The following is a 15,222-nucleotide window of genomic DNA, read 5'->3' as shown; positions in this document are numbered from 1 at the left end:
CGCGATCATCCCTCCCCCTCCCCGCCCCCCGGCGGGCTCGGGGCTCCCCGCCCCAACCGGGACATCGGGGACACCGGGGGGGGGGCGGGGGGGGGGCTGTGCCGGTACCGCGGCCCGGGGGGCTCAGAGGGAACGGGGGGATCCCCGGTAACGGGGTCTGGGGGTGGAGGAACGGGGGAACCCCCCCGGTAACGGGGTCTGGGGGCGCAGGAACGGGGGATGGTCCCGGTAACGGGGTCTGGGGGCGCAGGAACGGGGGGATCCCCGGTAAGGGGCTCCAGGGGGGACATGGACATTCCCCCCCCCCCCGCCCCGCCCGGCCCGCCGGACACGTGCGCGCTCCCGGGCCCGCGGGGCCGCGCGGCCTCCGCTCGCTCCCCATTGGCTGCGGCGCACGTCGGTCAGTGACGTCATAGGGGATCCCGCGTCACCATTGGCTGGGCTGGCGGCCCCGGCCCCGCCCCCCCCGGAGTTCCCGGGACGCGTTTGGGATGCGGCGGGCGGTGAGTGCGGGGGGTCGGGGGGTCCTGGGGGCTCGGGGGGGTCCTGGGGGCTCGGGGGGATCCGGGGGGTCCCGTCCCCGCCCTCGGTCCCCGTTCCCGGCCCAGCCCCGGAAAAGCCCGTCCCGGACTCCCCGTCCCGTTCCCGGGGCTCGTCCCGGTCCCGGTTCGGGTCCCACACCCGGCCCTGGGTCCCCATTGCGCTCGTGGCTCTCGGCCCTCGATCCCTAACGCGCTCCGCGATCCCCGGATCCCCATCCCGGTCCCGGATAAACAATTCCCGATCCCGGTCCCGGTGCGGGAAACCCGGGTCCTGATCCCGGTCCTGATCCCGGCCCCGGTCCTTTATCCCGGTTCTTTTTCCCGGTCCGGTTCCCGTTCCCCCCCCCCCGGTCCCTCCCCGCCCTGTCCCTGTCCGTGTCCCGGGGGGCCCCGGGCGGGGCGGGGGGAACCGGCGGCCCCGGGTGAGTCACCGGCCCCGGGGGGCTCTGACCGGGGGGGGGCTCTGACCGGGGGCTCTGACCGGGGGGGGGCTCTGACCGGGGGGGGGCTCTGACCGGGGTCTCTCCCCGGGGGGCTCTGACCGGGGGCTCTGACCGTCCCCCCGTTCCAGCCCCTCTCCCCGGGGAGCCCCAGCCCGGCCCGGAGCCCCCCCGGCGGCGGCGGGCGCTGATCTCGGGGCCGGGATGGAGCCCGGGGCGGGGGTCGCGCTGTCCTGGAGCCCCGGGGCCGCCCCGCAGCCCCCGCCCGCCCTGGCGGTGAAATTGGGGTCTCTGGTGATGCTGCTGCTGGTGCCCCTCGCCTGCGGCCTCGCCCCGCTCTGGTGCTTCCGGCAGCCCCCCGGTACCGGCATGGGGGGCCTGGGGGGGCTGGGGGGACTCGGGGGGCCTGGGGGGACTCAGGGGGGGCTCGGGGGGACTCAGGGGGATCGGGGGGTCTGGGGAGGCTCAGGGGGTCCCGGGGGGCTCGGGGGCTCCTGGGGAGACTCAGGGGGCTTGGGGGGTCCCAGGGGGCCTCAGGGGTTCAGAGGGTCCTGGGGAGGATGGGGGGAGGGATCAGGGATTTGGGGGTCTGAGGGGTTTTGGGGGTGTGGGGGGTTTTGGGGGTGTGGGGGGTCCCCCGAGGGGATGGTGAAGTTGGGGGGTCTGGGGAGTTTGAGGTGGGGGGGGGGGTTGTGGGTGTCTGGGGGATTCCAGGGGCTCGTGGAGTTTGGGGGTTCCCGGGGGTCCTGGGGAGTCTGGGGGGTCCCGAGGGTCTGGAACAGGATCTGGGCTGTTCCCAGGGGGCCTGCAGGGCGCAGGGCTGGGGGGTTGGGGTCTCACTGGGGTCTCAGCCCCCCAATCTCCCCCAGACCCCCGCAGCCCCGTGCTCAGCCTGGTCAGCTGCTTCTTGGGGGGCGTTTTCATGGGCACCTTCCTGCTGGACCTGCTGCCCGACTACCTGGACAGCATCGCCGCGGCCCTGGAGGGGCTGAGGGTCACGGTGAGAGCCCCGGGGGTCACTGGGGGCCTGGCCCTGGCCCTGGCCCACTGTCCCTGTCCCCACAGGTGTCCTTGTCCCCACTGGTGTCCCTGTCCCCACAGGTGTCCCTGGCCCTGGCCCACTGTCCCTTGTCCCCACGAGTGTCCCACTGTCCCACTGTCCCTGTCCCTTGTCCCCATGGGTGTCCCTGTCCCTACAGGTGTCCCTGTCCCCAGAGGTATCCCTGTCCCACTGTCCCTGTCCCACTGTCCCTTGTCCCCACGGGTGTCCCTGTCCCCGGGGTCGGGGTCAGCAGCCCGGGCTGGTGGGGAGGGGGTGGCTGGGACAGGGACAGGGAGAAAGGGACAAGCACAGAGCAGGGGGGACAGCAGGAATGGGCTGCGGGGGTGAGGACACTGAGGGTGGGGAAGGACAGAGGGGCTGGGACGACAGAGGAGGGACACTGGGGACAGGACAGCAGGGCCAGGCTGGGGACAGTGGGGACAGGGACAGCTGGGCCAGGTTGGGGACAGTGGGGACAGGGACAGAAGGGGCACATTGGTGACAGTGGGGACAGGGACAGCAGGGCCAGGCTGGGGACAGTGGGGACAGGGACAGCAGGGCCAGACTGGGGACAGTGGGGACAGGGACAGAAGGGGCACATTGGTGACAGTGGGGACAGGGACAGCAGGGCCAGGCTGGGGACAGTGGGGACAGGGACAGAAGGGGCACATTGGTGACAGTGGGGACAGGGACAGCAGGGCCAGGCTGGGGACAGTGGGGACAGGACAGAAGGGTCACATGGCCCCAGTGGAGCAGCCAGCACGGTGACAACACCCCCAGAGCCACCATGAGCCCCTTGTGCCCCACATGACTCACGGAAAGAAAGATCCTCCCTTTACCCACAGCTTCCCCTTCCCCACTGACCTCACCCCCCTTTTCCACAGCTCCAGTTCCCCCTGCCCGAGTTCATCCTGGCCATGGGCTTTTTCCTGGTGCTGGTGCTGGAGCAGGCCACGCTGGCTCAGCGCGAGCTGGCCGAGCCTCCCGAGGAGTCGCGGGCGCTGCTGCCCAACGGCTCCATCCAGGGGGCTGCTCCCGGCTCCTCGGGGGGCTCGGGGGTGTCCCCAGCTCCCCCCGGTGCCCCTGGGGCCCTCCGTGCCGGGGCGCTGGCGCTGGCGCTGGCGCTGCACGCGGTGCTGGAGGGGCTGGCGCTGGGGCTGCGCGAGGGCGAGGCGGCCGCGCTGCGGGTGCTGCTGGCCCTGCTGCTGCACAAGGGCGCCGTGGCCTTCGGGCTGTCGCTGGAGCTGCTGCGGAGCCGCCTGCGCCCGCCGGCCGTGGCCTCGTGCCTGGCGCTCCTGGCGCTGATGTCGCCCTTGGGCGTCGGGGTGGGCACGGCGCTGGCGGTGGGCGCGGGGCCGAGGCAGCGCCTGTGCCGGGCCGTGCTGGAGGGGCTGGCGGCCGGGACCTTCCTCTTCGTCACCTTCCTGGAGATTCTGCCCCAGGAGCTGGGGGTGCCGCGGAACCGCATCCCCAAGGTGATGCTGATCCTGGCCGGGTTCGCGCTGGTCAGCGCCATCCTCTTCGTCAAGGGGTGAGAAGATCCACCCTCAGTGCTCAGAGGATCCCGTGGAGGTCCCGTGTAACTCCTCTGCGTCCTCTTTTGAAGTGCCAAAGTGCCTCTCCTGTCTCTGTGCCTCAGTTTCCCTCCCTAAACTGTCCTCTTCCTCAAGGGGAGACCACGCTCAGTCTGGGATCCCCCATTCTCACTCACAGAATTTATATCCCACCCCGCACCCTCTTTTTGCCAAAGTGCCAAAGTGCCTCTCTCAGTGCCGTGCCTCAGTTTCCCCGTCTGCACAAGGGATTGGTGCTGTGAACCCCCCCCTCAGGACCCCGGGAGGGGGTGAGTGTCCCCCCACCCAATAACCACAAGTGCCCTTACAGACTCCCCCGGATTTGGGGATGTTGTTTGAAGCAAATAAAGGATTTGACCCAAAAGTGCTGTCTGTGCCTGGGGAGGGCGGGATGCAATTTGGGGTGTGGGTCATAGTGTCCCCCCTCCTCCGGGTAAATGGGCTGGGGGACTCTGGTTCCCCCTAATTTTGGGTCTGGGGGTGTCTGCTCTGTTCGCAGGCATGGGGCGGGGGGTGACCCCGCTGTACCCCCAAACCCGCCCCATCTCAGGCCCCCCTCCATCCTTGTTCCCCCAAAAGCCGCGGGCCACGCCCCTTCCCGTGGCCACGCCCCCGCCCCGCGCTCTCCCTCCCTGGCCGCGCGGTGCTCACCGGGACTTGTAGTCCCCACCTCCCTCATCACATAACACCTCCTAACCCAGCGCCTCCATTTCCCAGCCCACCCTGCGCAGCGCCCGCTCGGCCCCCTGGGAGTTGCAGTCCAGACACCTCGCGTACCCCATTGCTGGCTCTGCCCGCTGAACTACAAATCCCAGAGTGCCGCGCGCGGCGGCGGAGCGGCGGAGCGGCGGAGCGGGGAAGATGGCGGCGGCGGGCGCGGGGGCCGGGCCCGGGCCCGGCGCGGGACCCTCGGCTGGGGCCGGGGCCTCCAACCCGCGCAAGTTCAGCGAGAAGATCGCGCTGCAGAAGCAGCGGCAGGCGGAGGAGACCGCGGCCTTCGAGGAGGTGATGATGGAGATCTGCTCCACACGGGTGAGGACGGGCCGGATGCGCCGCGGGGCGCGGGGGGCCGGGGCGGAGGAGCCGTGAGGGGCCGGGGGCGACCGGGACTGAGCGGGAGGGGAGCGGGGAGAACCGAGAGGGACTGAGAGGGGACTTGAGGAGCCGGCGGGGGCCGGGATTGGGGAGATCCTGAGGGGACGGGGGGGGGCGAGGGCGTGGGGGGGCCGGAGGGGCCCTGAGGGGATGGGGGGCCCGTGAGGAATTTGGGGAGGGGGTTAGAGGGGATCGGGGAGGCTGCGAAGGTGCTGGAGGGCAGTTTGAGGGGTCGAGGGGCGCTCTGGAGGATTTGGGGTGGGGGTAGAAGGGTCCAGGGGGGCTGTGGAGGGGTTTTGGGGGAGTGTTGGGGGGGGGTGTGTGAGGATTTTGGGGAGGGGGTTTAAGGAACCCAGGGGGGGCTCCCGGTGGATCCCCGCTTCCAAGAGCAGCTCCCGGAATCGGGGTGGGAAAAGGATCCCCGATCCCTGGGACCCCACCCCTGTCCCCCCGCCGAGCCCCGGGGTCTGTCCCTGCCCCGGGACCCCCGGGACCCCCGAGATCCCGCCCGGATCCTGCAGCCCCCGGGGGACGCTCCATCCCGGGGGATGCTGAGCTCGGGGAGAGCCCGGCGGGATCCCGGAGCCGCTCCCGGGGTGGGATCTGGGGTAAATCCCACCCGGCAGCCCCGGGAAGGGGAAATGCCGGCCCCGAGGGGTCTCAGGGTGTCGGGAATTGCTCCAGACGCGCTTTCCCAGGCAGGGAATTTCCCCGGTCAGGAATTGCCTCCCGAGACCTGTGGGGATTTCGTGATCCCGGGATTTGGTCCTTCCCAGCAAAACTGGAGGATGGAGGAGCCAGGATTGGGATCCGGGGAGACATAAAAAGGCTCTTCCAGGGGATGGGGGCAGCTCTGTCCCTGGGAAGAGCCAGGGATGCCCAGCAGAACTTTAAAAAAAGTGGGAATTTTTGTGTCGGGGAGCCCTGTGGCTGCTGGCTCTGCGGGATCCGGGATCTGGGATATCACTGGCAGAGTGACAGGGACATCCTCGGGGAGTTCGGGACGGGCTGGAGCTTTCAGCCCGTTCCTGGGGAGTTCAGGAATGGGGTGGAGCATCCTCGGGCAGTTTGGGAACGGCTTCCATCCCCCGGGATTTTGGGAATGGGCCCGCGGTGTTTGCAGAGCAAACAGCTGGTTAATGTGCAGCGGGGGCAGCCGGGATCACTCCTGGAATCGCTCCTCTGGGAATTCATCCCCTGCTCCCTCTCTGGGATGGTTCCTCTGGGAATTCCATCCCTAATCCCTGCCTGGGCTGGTTCCTCTGGGATCTGTTCCCCGTGTGTGGGATCTGCAGCCTTTCCCAGCCTTGCCCTGTAATTCCTGGAGTTTTCCTGGCTGTTTGTGAGCTGCTCCTGGACTCCAGGCTCCCGCAGGGATCCTGGCTCGGAGCACAATCCCAAGACCTTAAGCCCCAGCGCAGCTCTGGGCGCTAATCCCGCCAGCTGCTGCCTAAATCTCCCGTTTTTTTGGGTTGTTTTCCTTGTTTTTCCCCTCTGGATCTGGATTTCTACGGTTTTATGCTCAGGGATTCGGTGTTTCCCGTTTCTCAGCTGGTTTTTTTTTTTTTTTTTTTGGCTTCAGCTTCTCTTTCCCTGGGATTTCTCCAGGAGCTCTTGGATCTACTGAGGGACCCCCAGCTCTGAAGGGGAAGGGGATTTGGGGGGTTGAGGCCGGGGAAATGCTCCCTCCCTGTGGATTGGGAGAAGGGAAACCCTGGGTTTGATCAGGGGAACTCTGCCCCGTCAGGGTTTGGGGATCGGGCCATCCCCTGGTGCTGGAGTTCCCTTTCCCAGACTGTGGGATCCCGGTGTTTTCCTGGGATCCCGGTGTTTTCCTGGGATCCCCTTATCTCCCCCTGGGCTTTGCTGTGGCTCCTTCCCCCGGCCTTGAGTCCTGCAATCTCCGGGACGGCCTTGGCCAGGATGAGGCGGAAAATCCCTCCGGATCCGTGGAGAAAGACTGTCTGGGACAGGGGAAACGGGGCTGCCGGGCTCAGCCTGTGCTCCAGGAATGCAGAACGGGGATCCCTGCTCTGGGATCTCATCCGTCCTGCCCTGGAGCACCTCTGGGTGCTGGAAAGGTTCTCCAGAGAGGGAAGGGGCCGGATCCAGTGTGCCCCCCCAGGATGAAGCAGTGTGGGAACAGGAGCCCGGGTGTTTGAGGGGCAGTTTGAGGGGGCCTGGACGCCCCCCTGACGTGCCCCCACGCCGTGTCCCCCCAGCTGCAGGCGCAGAAGCTGCGGCTGGCCCACAGCCGGGGGCCCTTCTACAGCGGCTCCCTGCCCAACGTCAACCAGATCGGCACCGGCGTGCCCGACTTCCAGGTGACTCCCCGGGGGGTCAGGGGCCTGGCTGTGCCTCGGGAGGGGACACGGGGACGTTCCCACATCCCTTTACCCGCTCTCACTTCTGGAACTCCAGAGGGGAGCTGGTTGTGAGCCAGGGTGGAATCCCCTCCTGTGTCCCTCCGGCCCCGTTCCTGGGTGGAATCTCTTGCCCTGTCCCCAGCCCCGTTCCCGGGTGGGCTCACCCGTTCCCAGCCCCATTCCCAGGTGGGCTCCAGCCCCATTCCCAGCCCCATTCCCAGCCCCGTTCCCGTTCCCAGCCCCGTTCCCGGGTGGAATCCCCTCCTCTGTCCCCCCAGCCCCATTCCCGGGTTGCCTCACCCATTCCCAGCCCCATTCCCAGCCCCGTTCCCGTTCCCAGCCCCGTTCCCAGCCCCGTTCCCGTTCCCAGCCCCGTTCCTGACCCTTTTCCCCCCCGCAGGGCCCGTCCCCGCTGGACTCCACGCGGAGCACGCGGCACCACGGGCTGGTGGAGCGCGTCCAGCGGGACCCTCGCCGGATGATGTCCCCCCTGCGCCGCTACGTCCGGCAGATATCCTTTGTCCGTCCTCTGTCCATCCTTTGTCCATCCTTTGTCCATCCTTTGTCCCCTGTCCCAGCACTGTCCTGGCACTCCTCCAGGGGGTTTGGGATCCCCCAGGCCCCCTCTGTGTGTGATCCTTAACGTGCCCCCCACATCGACAGCTCTCCCTACGGACCCACGTACCTGTCGCCTCCGCCCGAGCCCAGCTGGAGGAGGTAACTCCAGCTGTCCCTGGATCCCGGGGATCTGTGCCCATCCCGGGGGTTTGGGGGTGGGAGAGGCTCCGGTACAGGCGCCGTTCCTGGGAATTGGGGTGGGGGCAGAGGGGGAGCCCGGGCGTGTCACATTCCGGGATTGTCCCACAGAGTGGGGGCTTGAGGGGGAATTTCATCCAGGAAGAGGGATCTGGCTGAGGGGAGTCCCCAGGGACAGGTGACAGATCCGAGCTCCAGCTCCGTCCCTGGAGTGTCTCTGTCCCAGTGTGGGGGTGACAGCCGTGTCCCTGTCCCCATCCCGTGTCCCTGCTGTTCCCAGCCCTCCCGTGGCAGGGAATGGGGTCGTGGATCCCTGAGAGGTGTCCTGCCTCTCCTGTGGCTCCCCCACCCCATTCCCTCCCCTGATCCCACTTTCTCCCCCCACAGGACCATGCCCTGGAGCAACTTCCCGATGGAAAAAGGACATTTATTCCGGCTGCCCTCAGCTCTCAACAGGTGCTGCATTGTTTGATTCTGTTTTCTCTGAGTCCCCAAGCCCTTCCTTGGGACCCCTGGGGAGGAGGTGGCCCTGGGGACCCCTGGAGGGGCCCTGGGACCCCCCCTGGGGAGGAGGTGGCCCCTGACTCCCCCTCGGGGCCCCCCGCTGGAGGGGTCCCTGTCCTCCCTTGTGCCAGCTGAACAATGTCCCTCTTTGTCACTGGCCCCAGCGGCCCTTTCCCAGCCCGTCCCTGCCCTCCTCCACCTTGGAACAACTCCTGGGGTGCCCCCAGCCCCTGAAGGGTCCCCAGAGGGGTCCCAGGGGGTCTCATTGTCCCCCAATGCTGAGGGGTGGTGGAGGAGATGGGAGTGGAGCCCCTCTGGGGGCACAGGGAGAGGGACCCTGGTGGGGAGGGGGCACAGGAGTGGCAGGAGGGGCTCAGGGCTGGGCTGGGGGGCTCTCAGTGGGCTGGGGGCCAGGGCTGAGCCCTGACCCAGGCTGCTCTCCCCGTCCCCAGGACGAATTCTGACTCGGCGCTGCACACGAGCGTGATGAACCCCGCGCCCCAGGACGCCTACCTGGGCCCCTCACAGCCCGGGCCCCCCCTGGCCGCCGTGCTGGTGAGCTCCCCCCATGCCCTGCACCCCCGGGGGGCTCTGGGGGGGGTCCCAGGGCAGCCCCCTCCCCTTTGTGCTCCCCTGACCCTCCTGATCCCCCGCAGGTTTCCTGGACGGGGACTCGGACAGCAAAGGTGAGCCTGGCACCCAGCTGTGTCCCCAGCTGTGCTCTGATGTCCCCCCTGTGTGTCCCCTCCCCACACTGACCCCCTGTGTGTGCCCCCTCCCCACACTGACCCCCTGTGTGTGTCCCCCTCCCCACACTGACCCCCTGTCCCCTTCCCAGTGTTTCTTTTCCAAGTGCCTCCCATCGAAGAGAACTTTGACGACAACAAGCACTCGCTGAAGCCCTGGGACACCAAGAAGGTGGGTGGGGGGATGTCCCCCCGTGTCCCTCACCCCTGTGAGGCCTGGCCTGGCCTCATTCCTGCACTTTGATCTCACAGCTCTCGTCCTCCTCGGCCCGGCCACGCTCCTGCGAGGTCCCGGGAATCCAGTGAGTGCTGGGAGAGGCTGGGTTGGGGAGGGGTCCCAGAGAGGGGCTGGGATGGGGAGGTGGTCCTAGGGAGGGGCTGGGATGGGGAGGGGGTCCCAGGGAAGGGATCCCGGGGAGGGGGTCCCAGTGAGGGGGTCCCAGAGAGGGGCTAGGATGGGGAGGGGGTCCCTGGGAGGGGCTGGGATGGGGAGGGGGTCCCAGGGAAGGGATCCCGGGGAGGGGGTCCCAGTGAGGGGGTCCCAGGGAGGGGCTGGGATGGGGAGGGGGTCCCAGGGAGGGGCTGCAGGTAAGGAAGGGGTTTCTGGGGATGTTTGGAAGCAGCTGGGCACTGGGGAGGGGGATGTTTGGAGCTGGGCAGGGGACACTGGGGGACACTGGGGGACACTGGGGGACACTGGTCAGAGGCTGCTGGGGGGGGCAGCCCTGCTGATCCTGCCCTGACCCTGCCTCTCCCTTTCCCACAGCATATTCCCATCCCCGGATCAACCTGCCAACGTGCCCCTCATGCCCTCGGCCCTCAACACGGGGGGGTCCCTGCCCGACCTGACCACGCTGCACTTCCCGTCCCCCCTGCCCACCCCCCTGGACCCCGAGGAGGCCCCGTACCCCGCCCTGAGCGGGGGCAGCAGCACCTCCAACCTGGCCACCACCATGACCCACCTGGGCATCAGCGGCACCGGCGGCGTGGGGCTGGGCTACGACCCCCCAGGTGAGCCAGGACCCCCTCCCTGCCCCGGGGGGGCTCTCGGGGGGCCACAGAGGATCCCACCAGGCTGTGGGGGACACAGGGAGCCTCTGGCCAGTGTCCAGCAAAGATGGGGACCCCTGGTCAGTGTCTGGGGACACAAAGACCCCCCACCCAGGTGGTGTCCTGGGGGGGCTGTGGCAGCTCCAGGAGTTCCAGTCTGGGATGGAGAAGTCTGGGAGAGGGGTGGGGATGGGCTCTGATGGATTTGGGGGTCCTGTGGGTGTGTGGGGGGAGCTCAGCTCCCATCCCGTTGCCCTCCTGCTCTGTGGGGTCCAGTGGCGTTGTGGGGCCTGAGGGGAGCCTGGCTCTCATTCCTGGGGTCTGACGGTGTCAGGGGTCTCACGGGGGTCAGGGAGGTGCCCATCTCCCTCCCTGGTGCCCCCTGACGCCGCTGTCCCCCTGCCCGGGGTGTGTGTCCGTCCCTGTGTCCGTCTCCATCGTTTTGGTCGCTCCGTCCCCTCCCTCATCCCCCGGGAGCCCGCCCGGGCCGTCCCGGGGCTCGGGGCTGTGCCGGGGTAACGGTGCTCTCTGTTTTTGTCCCCACAGGACTCCCCTCACCTCTGCAGAGCTCCCTGAGTAACCCGTCCCTGCAGTCCTCCCTGAGCAATCCCAACCTCCAGGCCTCCCTGCGCAGCCCCTCTCTGCAGGCCTCCCTCAGCAACCCCTCGCTCCAGTCCTCCCACAGCAGCTCCTCCATCCCCTCCTCTCTCTCCAACCAGTCCCTGCCTTCCTCCCTGTCCTCCTCGCTCTCCAACCCCTCGCTGCCCACGTCCCCCCGCAGCCAGCCCCTCCAGTCCTCCCCCAGCAACCCCAGCCTGCCCTCGGGGCTGGGGGGCTCCTTCGGGGCCACCTCGCCGCGCCGGCGGGTCCCGCTCAGCCCCCTGTCCCTGCCCGTGGCCGGCGACTGCAGACGGCAGCACCCCAAACAGTTCTCACCAACAATGTCACCCACATTGTCCTCCATCACCCAGGTACGCATCGTCCCCACGCTCCAGCGCCGCCGCTTCCTCTTCCTCGGCCTCCTCCTTGTCCTTCTCCTCCTTCCTTATCCTCCTCCTCCTCTTCCACTTCCTTGTCCTCCCTGTCCTCTTCCCCATCCTCCTCCTTCATTCTTCTTGTGTTCCCCCTTTGTCTTCTTTCCCTTCCTTCTCTTTCTCCCCTTCCCTATCCTTGTCCTCCTCATCCTCGTCCTTGTCCTGGTCCTCCTCTTTGTTCTCTTCCTCGCCTCCATCCTCGTCTTCCTTGTCCTCGTCCTCCTCTTTTGTCCTGTTTGTCCTCAACCTCCTTGTCCTCTTCTTTCCCCTCCTTCTCCTCCTCCTCCCCTTCACTTCTGGTCTCGTTTCCATCCTCATCTCACCCACACCCCAGGGCCCCCCTCGCCCCCTGCCCCTCTCCCGCGCTCAGGGCCAGTGGGGGGGACCCCCGTGTCCCTTCCAGGCCCCCCCTTGTCCTCTCAGAGGGGACCCCGGCCCTCGCTGGGTCCGGGCACAGCCGTGGCTGAGTTCGGGGGGTCTCAGGGAGGGCTCCCAGTGCCGGGGGGGCTGGGGGAGCCCCCCACCCCGGGGAGGGGCCCGGCGCTGACCCCCCGTCCCCGCTGTCCCCTCAGGGCGTCCCCCTGGACACCAGCAAGCTGCCGGCGGACCAGCGGCTCCCCCCGTACCCCTACGGACAGCCGGGGATGGGGCTGGGCCCCCAGCCCCCCCCGCGGGCCCCCGCGCCCCCCCGCGGCCCTACAACCCCCCCTACGGCCCCGGCAGCGCCCTGGGGCAGCCCCTGCCACAGCCCCCCGCAGACTTCGGCCTGGGCAGCGTGAGTGGGGGGCTCGGGGGCCAGTGGGGGGCATGGGGACCCCTCTGGGGGGCACGGGGACCCTCGGGAGGGCACGGGGGCCCGAGTGGGGGACATGGGGACCCTTCTGGGGGGGACACGAGGCCCTCGGGGGGGAGATGGGGACCCTCAGGGGGGCACGGGGATGGGGACCCCTCTGTGGAGGGTGTGGGGATGGGGGCTCCTCTGGGGGGGACACGGGGATGGGGACCCCTCTGGGGAGGACATGGAGACCCTTCAGCAGGGTCCTTTGAGGGACAGACACGGGATCAGGGGACCCTGCATGGGGGACGTGGGGATGGAGACCCTCTGGGTGGGTCCCCAGGGCACAGGGCAGCCTCTGTAGTGGGGGGTCTCTCCTGACGTGTCCCTCCCCACAGCTGGAGCAGTTCGGGATCGGGGAGAGCCCCCCCGGGAACAGCGGAGGGTTCCCCGAGGAGTTGGGGGCCCTGAGTTACCCCCCGAGCGAGGGGGGCTACGACCCCCCCGGCCTGAACCGCCCAAACCTGAGCAACTGCAGCCGCCACGGCCCCATCCCCAACATCATCTTCACAGGTGGGGCTCGGGGGGTCCTGGGGGTCTCTGGGCTGTCACAGGGGGTCACAGGGGGTCTTTGGGGTGGCACAGGTGGGTGGGTGGGCTGGGGGCTGTTTGGAGGATTTGGGGTGAGGGCTCGGAGTGGAACCACGAGGGTCCCTGGGGTGTCACAGGGTGTCACGGGGGGGTCTCTGGGCTGTCACGGGTGGGTGGGTGGGCTGGGGGCTCTGTGGAGTGGCACAGGGGGTCACAGGGTGTCACAGAGGGTCTCTGGGCTGTCACGGGTGGGTGGGCAGGCTGGAGTCTCTGTGGAGTGGGCCGGGGGCTGTTTGGGGTGGGCTGGGGGCTGTTGGGGGGTGTCACGGGGGGTGTTTGCCCTGGGGTCTCCTCAGCTCACCCCGTGTGACCCCCCGCCCTTCCCCGCAGGCGACTCCCCCCCCGGGCTGTCCAAGGAGATCGCCACGGCGCTGGCGGGGGTCCCGGGCTTCGAGGTGGAGGGGGGCTCCCTGGGGGGCCTGGGGGGGCTGGAGGAGGAGCTGCGCATCGAGCCGCTGACGCTGGACGGGCTGAGCATGCTGAGCGACCCCTGCGCGCTGCTCACCGACCCCGCCGTGGAGGATTCCTTCCGCTCCGACCGCCTGCAGTGAGCCCGGGGGACCCCCGGCCCCGCGCCCCCCCCGGGGCCCCCCCCGGGGCCGCCCCCCGGCCCCGCCGCCCGCTGCGCTCCCGCTGAGCCGCCGGGAAATGGATAAACCGTCCCCGGGAATAAATCATCCCCGGGAATAAACCATCCCCGGGAATAAACCATCCCCGGGAATAAAGGCGGCATCCGCATGGAGGGGACTGTCCCCAGCGACCCCTCCCCAGCTCCAGCCCCGGTGGTCGCTGTTCTCCCGGGAAAACTCCGGGAAAAGTGGGCGGGGGGCTCCGGCCGGGCACTGCCGGCCCCATGGACCCTCCAGACTGTTGCTGTCAAGGGCTCTGAGCGCCTCCAGTGAGCCCCCGCCGGCACGACCCCCCCCTCAATTCCCACCCCGGGGCTGCCCCCGGCCCCACCGGTCACTGTGGAAAATCCTGGGAAAGGTGGGGAGGGGGCTCCAGCCGGGGCTGTCAAGGGCTCTTTCTGCTCCATCCGAGGCTGGGGGGGGTCCCCAGCACCACGAGCCCCCCCAGTTCCCCCACCGGGCCCTGTTCTCCCCCGGGAAAACCCCGGGGCCGGGAAAATCGGGGAGGGGGAGACAATCGAGGCACCCCGTGCCCCCCCCAAAGCAAACCTGGGGGGTCCCACCCAGCGCCCCTCCCCGAATTCCCACCCCCAGACCCGACCAGGCACTGTTCTCCTGGGAAAACCCTGGGAAAATTGGGGAGGGGGGCGATCCAGGCCCCCCCAGACCCCGTGGGAGGGGTCCCGGCCCCCCCCCCCCGGGGTGGCTGTACATAAACCCCGTAGGTAGAGACCCCCGGGGGGGCGGGCGGGGGCCGCTTCTGCCTTTACTTTATCATTTTTCCGGCTAATCATCATGTTTAAGGAGAAATCCCGCTCCCCCCCGCCCCCTCCCCACTATGTACCCCCAGCGCCCCCTCCCCAAATTACCCAGCTGCCGGGGACGTGTAGAAAGCACTTGTAACTTTGCCCTCCCCCCCCCAAATTGCCCCCCCGGGGGAGCACGGGGGGGACCCGTCCGCGGGTGGGGGGCCCTGGGCCCCCCCCGGAGGGAGCCAGAGTGATTTATTATTATTATTGTTATTTTTTAAAATATATTCTATGTTAATTAAATCCTCCCCTTGCCGGCGTGTGGTTGATTTTGGGGGGGTTTACGGGGGGGGTTCAGCTGCTCCAGGCCCCCTTGGGGATGGGGTCACTTAGCGGGGAGGGAACAAGGGGGTCCCTTAATGGGGAGGGGGGCAAAGGGGTCCAATTTTGGGGGGGTAAATGGGATCTCTGACTCGGAGAGGGGGAAAAAAGGGGTCCCTCACATTCCTTGGGGGCTCCTTGAGTTTCCTGGGGAGGGTCGGAGGGGTTTCTTGCGGGTCCTGGCAGTTTCTATGGGATTTGGGGGGGTCCTGGGGGGTTTCGGGGGTCCTGGGGGGGTCCTGTCCTGGGGAATTTCGGGGGTCCTGGGGGTGTCCTGGGGGGGGGGTCCTGGGGAATTTCGGGGGTCCTGGGGGTGTCCTGGGGGGTTTCAGGGGTCCTGGGGAGGGAGTCCTGGGGGATTTCGGGGGTCCTGGGGGGAGCAGTCCCCCGGCGGGTACCGGGAGTCCTCCGGGCCGGCAGGGGGCGCTGTGGCGGGCGGGGGCCGGGCGGGCGCGCGGTCGCGGCCCAGCGGAGCCCAAGACGCGGCCCCGGCCCGGCCCGGCCCGGCCCGCAGGTACCGGGGATGGGGGGGCGGTCCGGGGGGCCGGATCGGGGGTCCCGCGGGGCTGCGGGGGCTGCGGGGCCGGGCCTGGGCCCTGCCAGGCCGGGGGCTGGAGCCGATCCCTCTGCGGGGCCTGTGGCGCCGGTGTGGGGGAGTCACCGGGGGGGACACGGGGATGGGACCCCGCCGGGGGCGGGACAGCGGGGGGGACACCGGGACCGAGGACCGTCCGGAGGTGTCACCCGCAGGGACATGGGGACAGAGGACCCTCCGGGGGGTCATCGGGGGGAACACGGGGATGGGGGACCCTCCCGGGCCCTCCGCAGGAGGTGACCCCCCCCCCCGGTCTGGGGCTGTCACTGTCCCCAGGGGGTCCCACCCCGGGT

At 69.0% G+C, this 15,222-nt stretch overlaps 2 protein-coding genes across 2 annotated transcripts; both read left to right on the top strand.

Moving 5' to 3' along the window:
- Window positions 1–1,186: 1,186 nt before the first annotated feature.
- On the top strand, window positions 1,187–3,678 carry SLC39A1 (solute carrier family 39 member 1; the record flags this gene model as incomplete). Its single annotated transcript, XM_083879097.1, has 3 exons — window positions 1,187–1,343; window positions 1,852–1,982; window positions 2,909–3,678. The coding sequence occupies 3 exons, from the start codon at window positions 1,187–1,189 to the stop codon at window positions 3,557–3,559; spliced, it is 939 nt and encodes a 312-aa protein (XP_083735223.1). The 3' UTR covers window positions 3,560–3,678.
- Window positions 3,679–4,459: 781 nt separating this feature from the next.
- On the top strand, window positions 4,460–14,198 carry CRTC2 (CREB regulated transcription coactivator 2; the record flags this gene model as incomplete). Its single annotated transcript, XM_083879076.1, is given in 16 exon segments — window positions 4,460–4,630; window positions 6,916–7,017; window positions 7,460–7,590; window positions 7,723–7,776; window positions 8,203–8,271; window positions 8,772–8,851; window positions 8,854–8,874; window positions 8,976–9,005; window positions 9,158–9,237; window positions 9,318–9,367; window positions 9,832–10,076; window positions 10,662–11,086; window positions 11,722–11,830; window positions 11,833–11,924; window positions 12,323–12,497; window positions 12,906–14,198. Coding segments are annotated over 16 exon segments (2,055 nt in total). The 3' UTR covers window positions 13,127–14,198.
- Window positions 14,199–15,222: the final 1,024 nt, after the last annotated feature.

The sequence above is a fragment of the Zosterops lateralis genome (assembly GCF_965231275.1).
Source record: "Zosterops lateralis genome assembly, chromosome: 27".
Classification (NCBI taxonomy): Eukaryota; Metazoa; Chordata; class Aves; order Passeriformes; family Zosteropidae; genus Zosterops; species Zosterops lateralis.
This window is presented reverse-complemented; position numbering and strand designations above follow the sequence as displayed.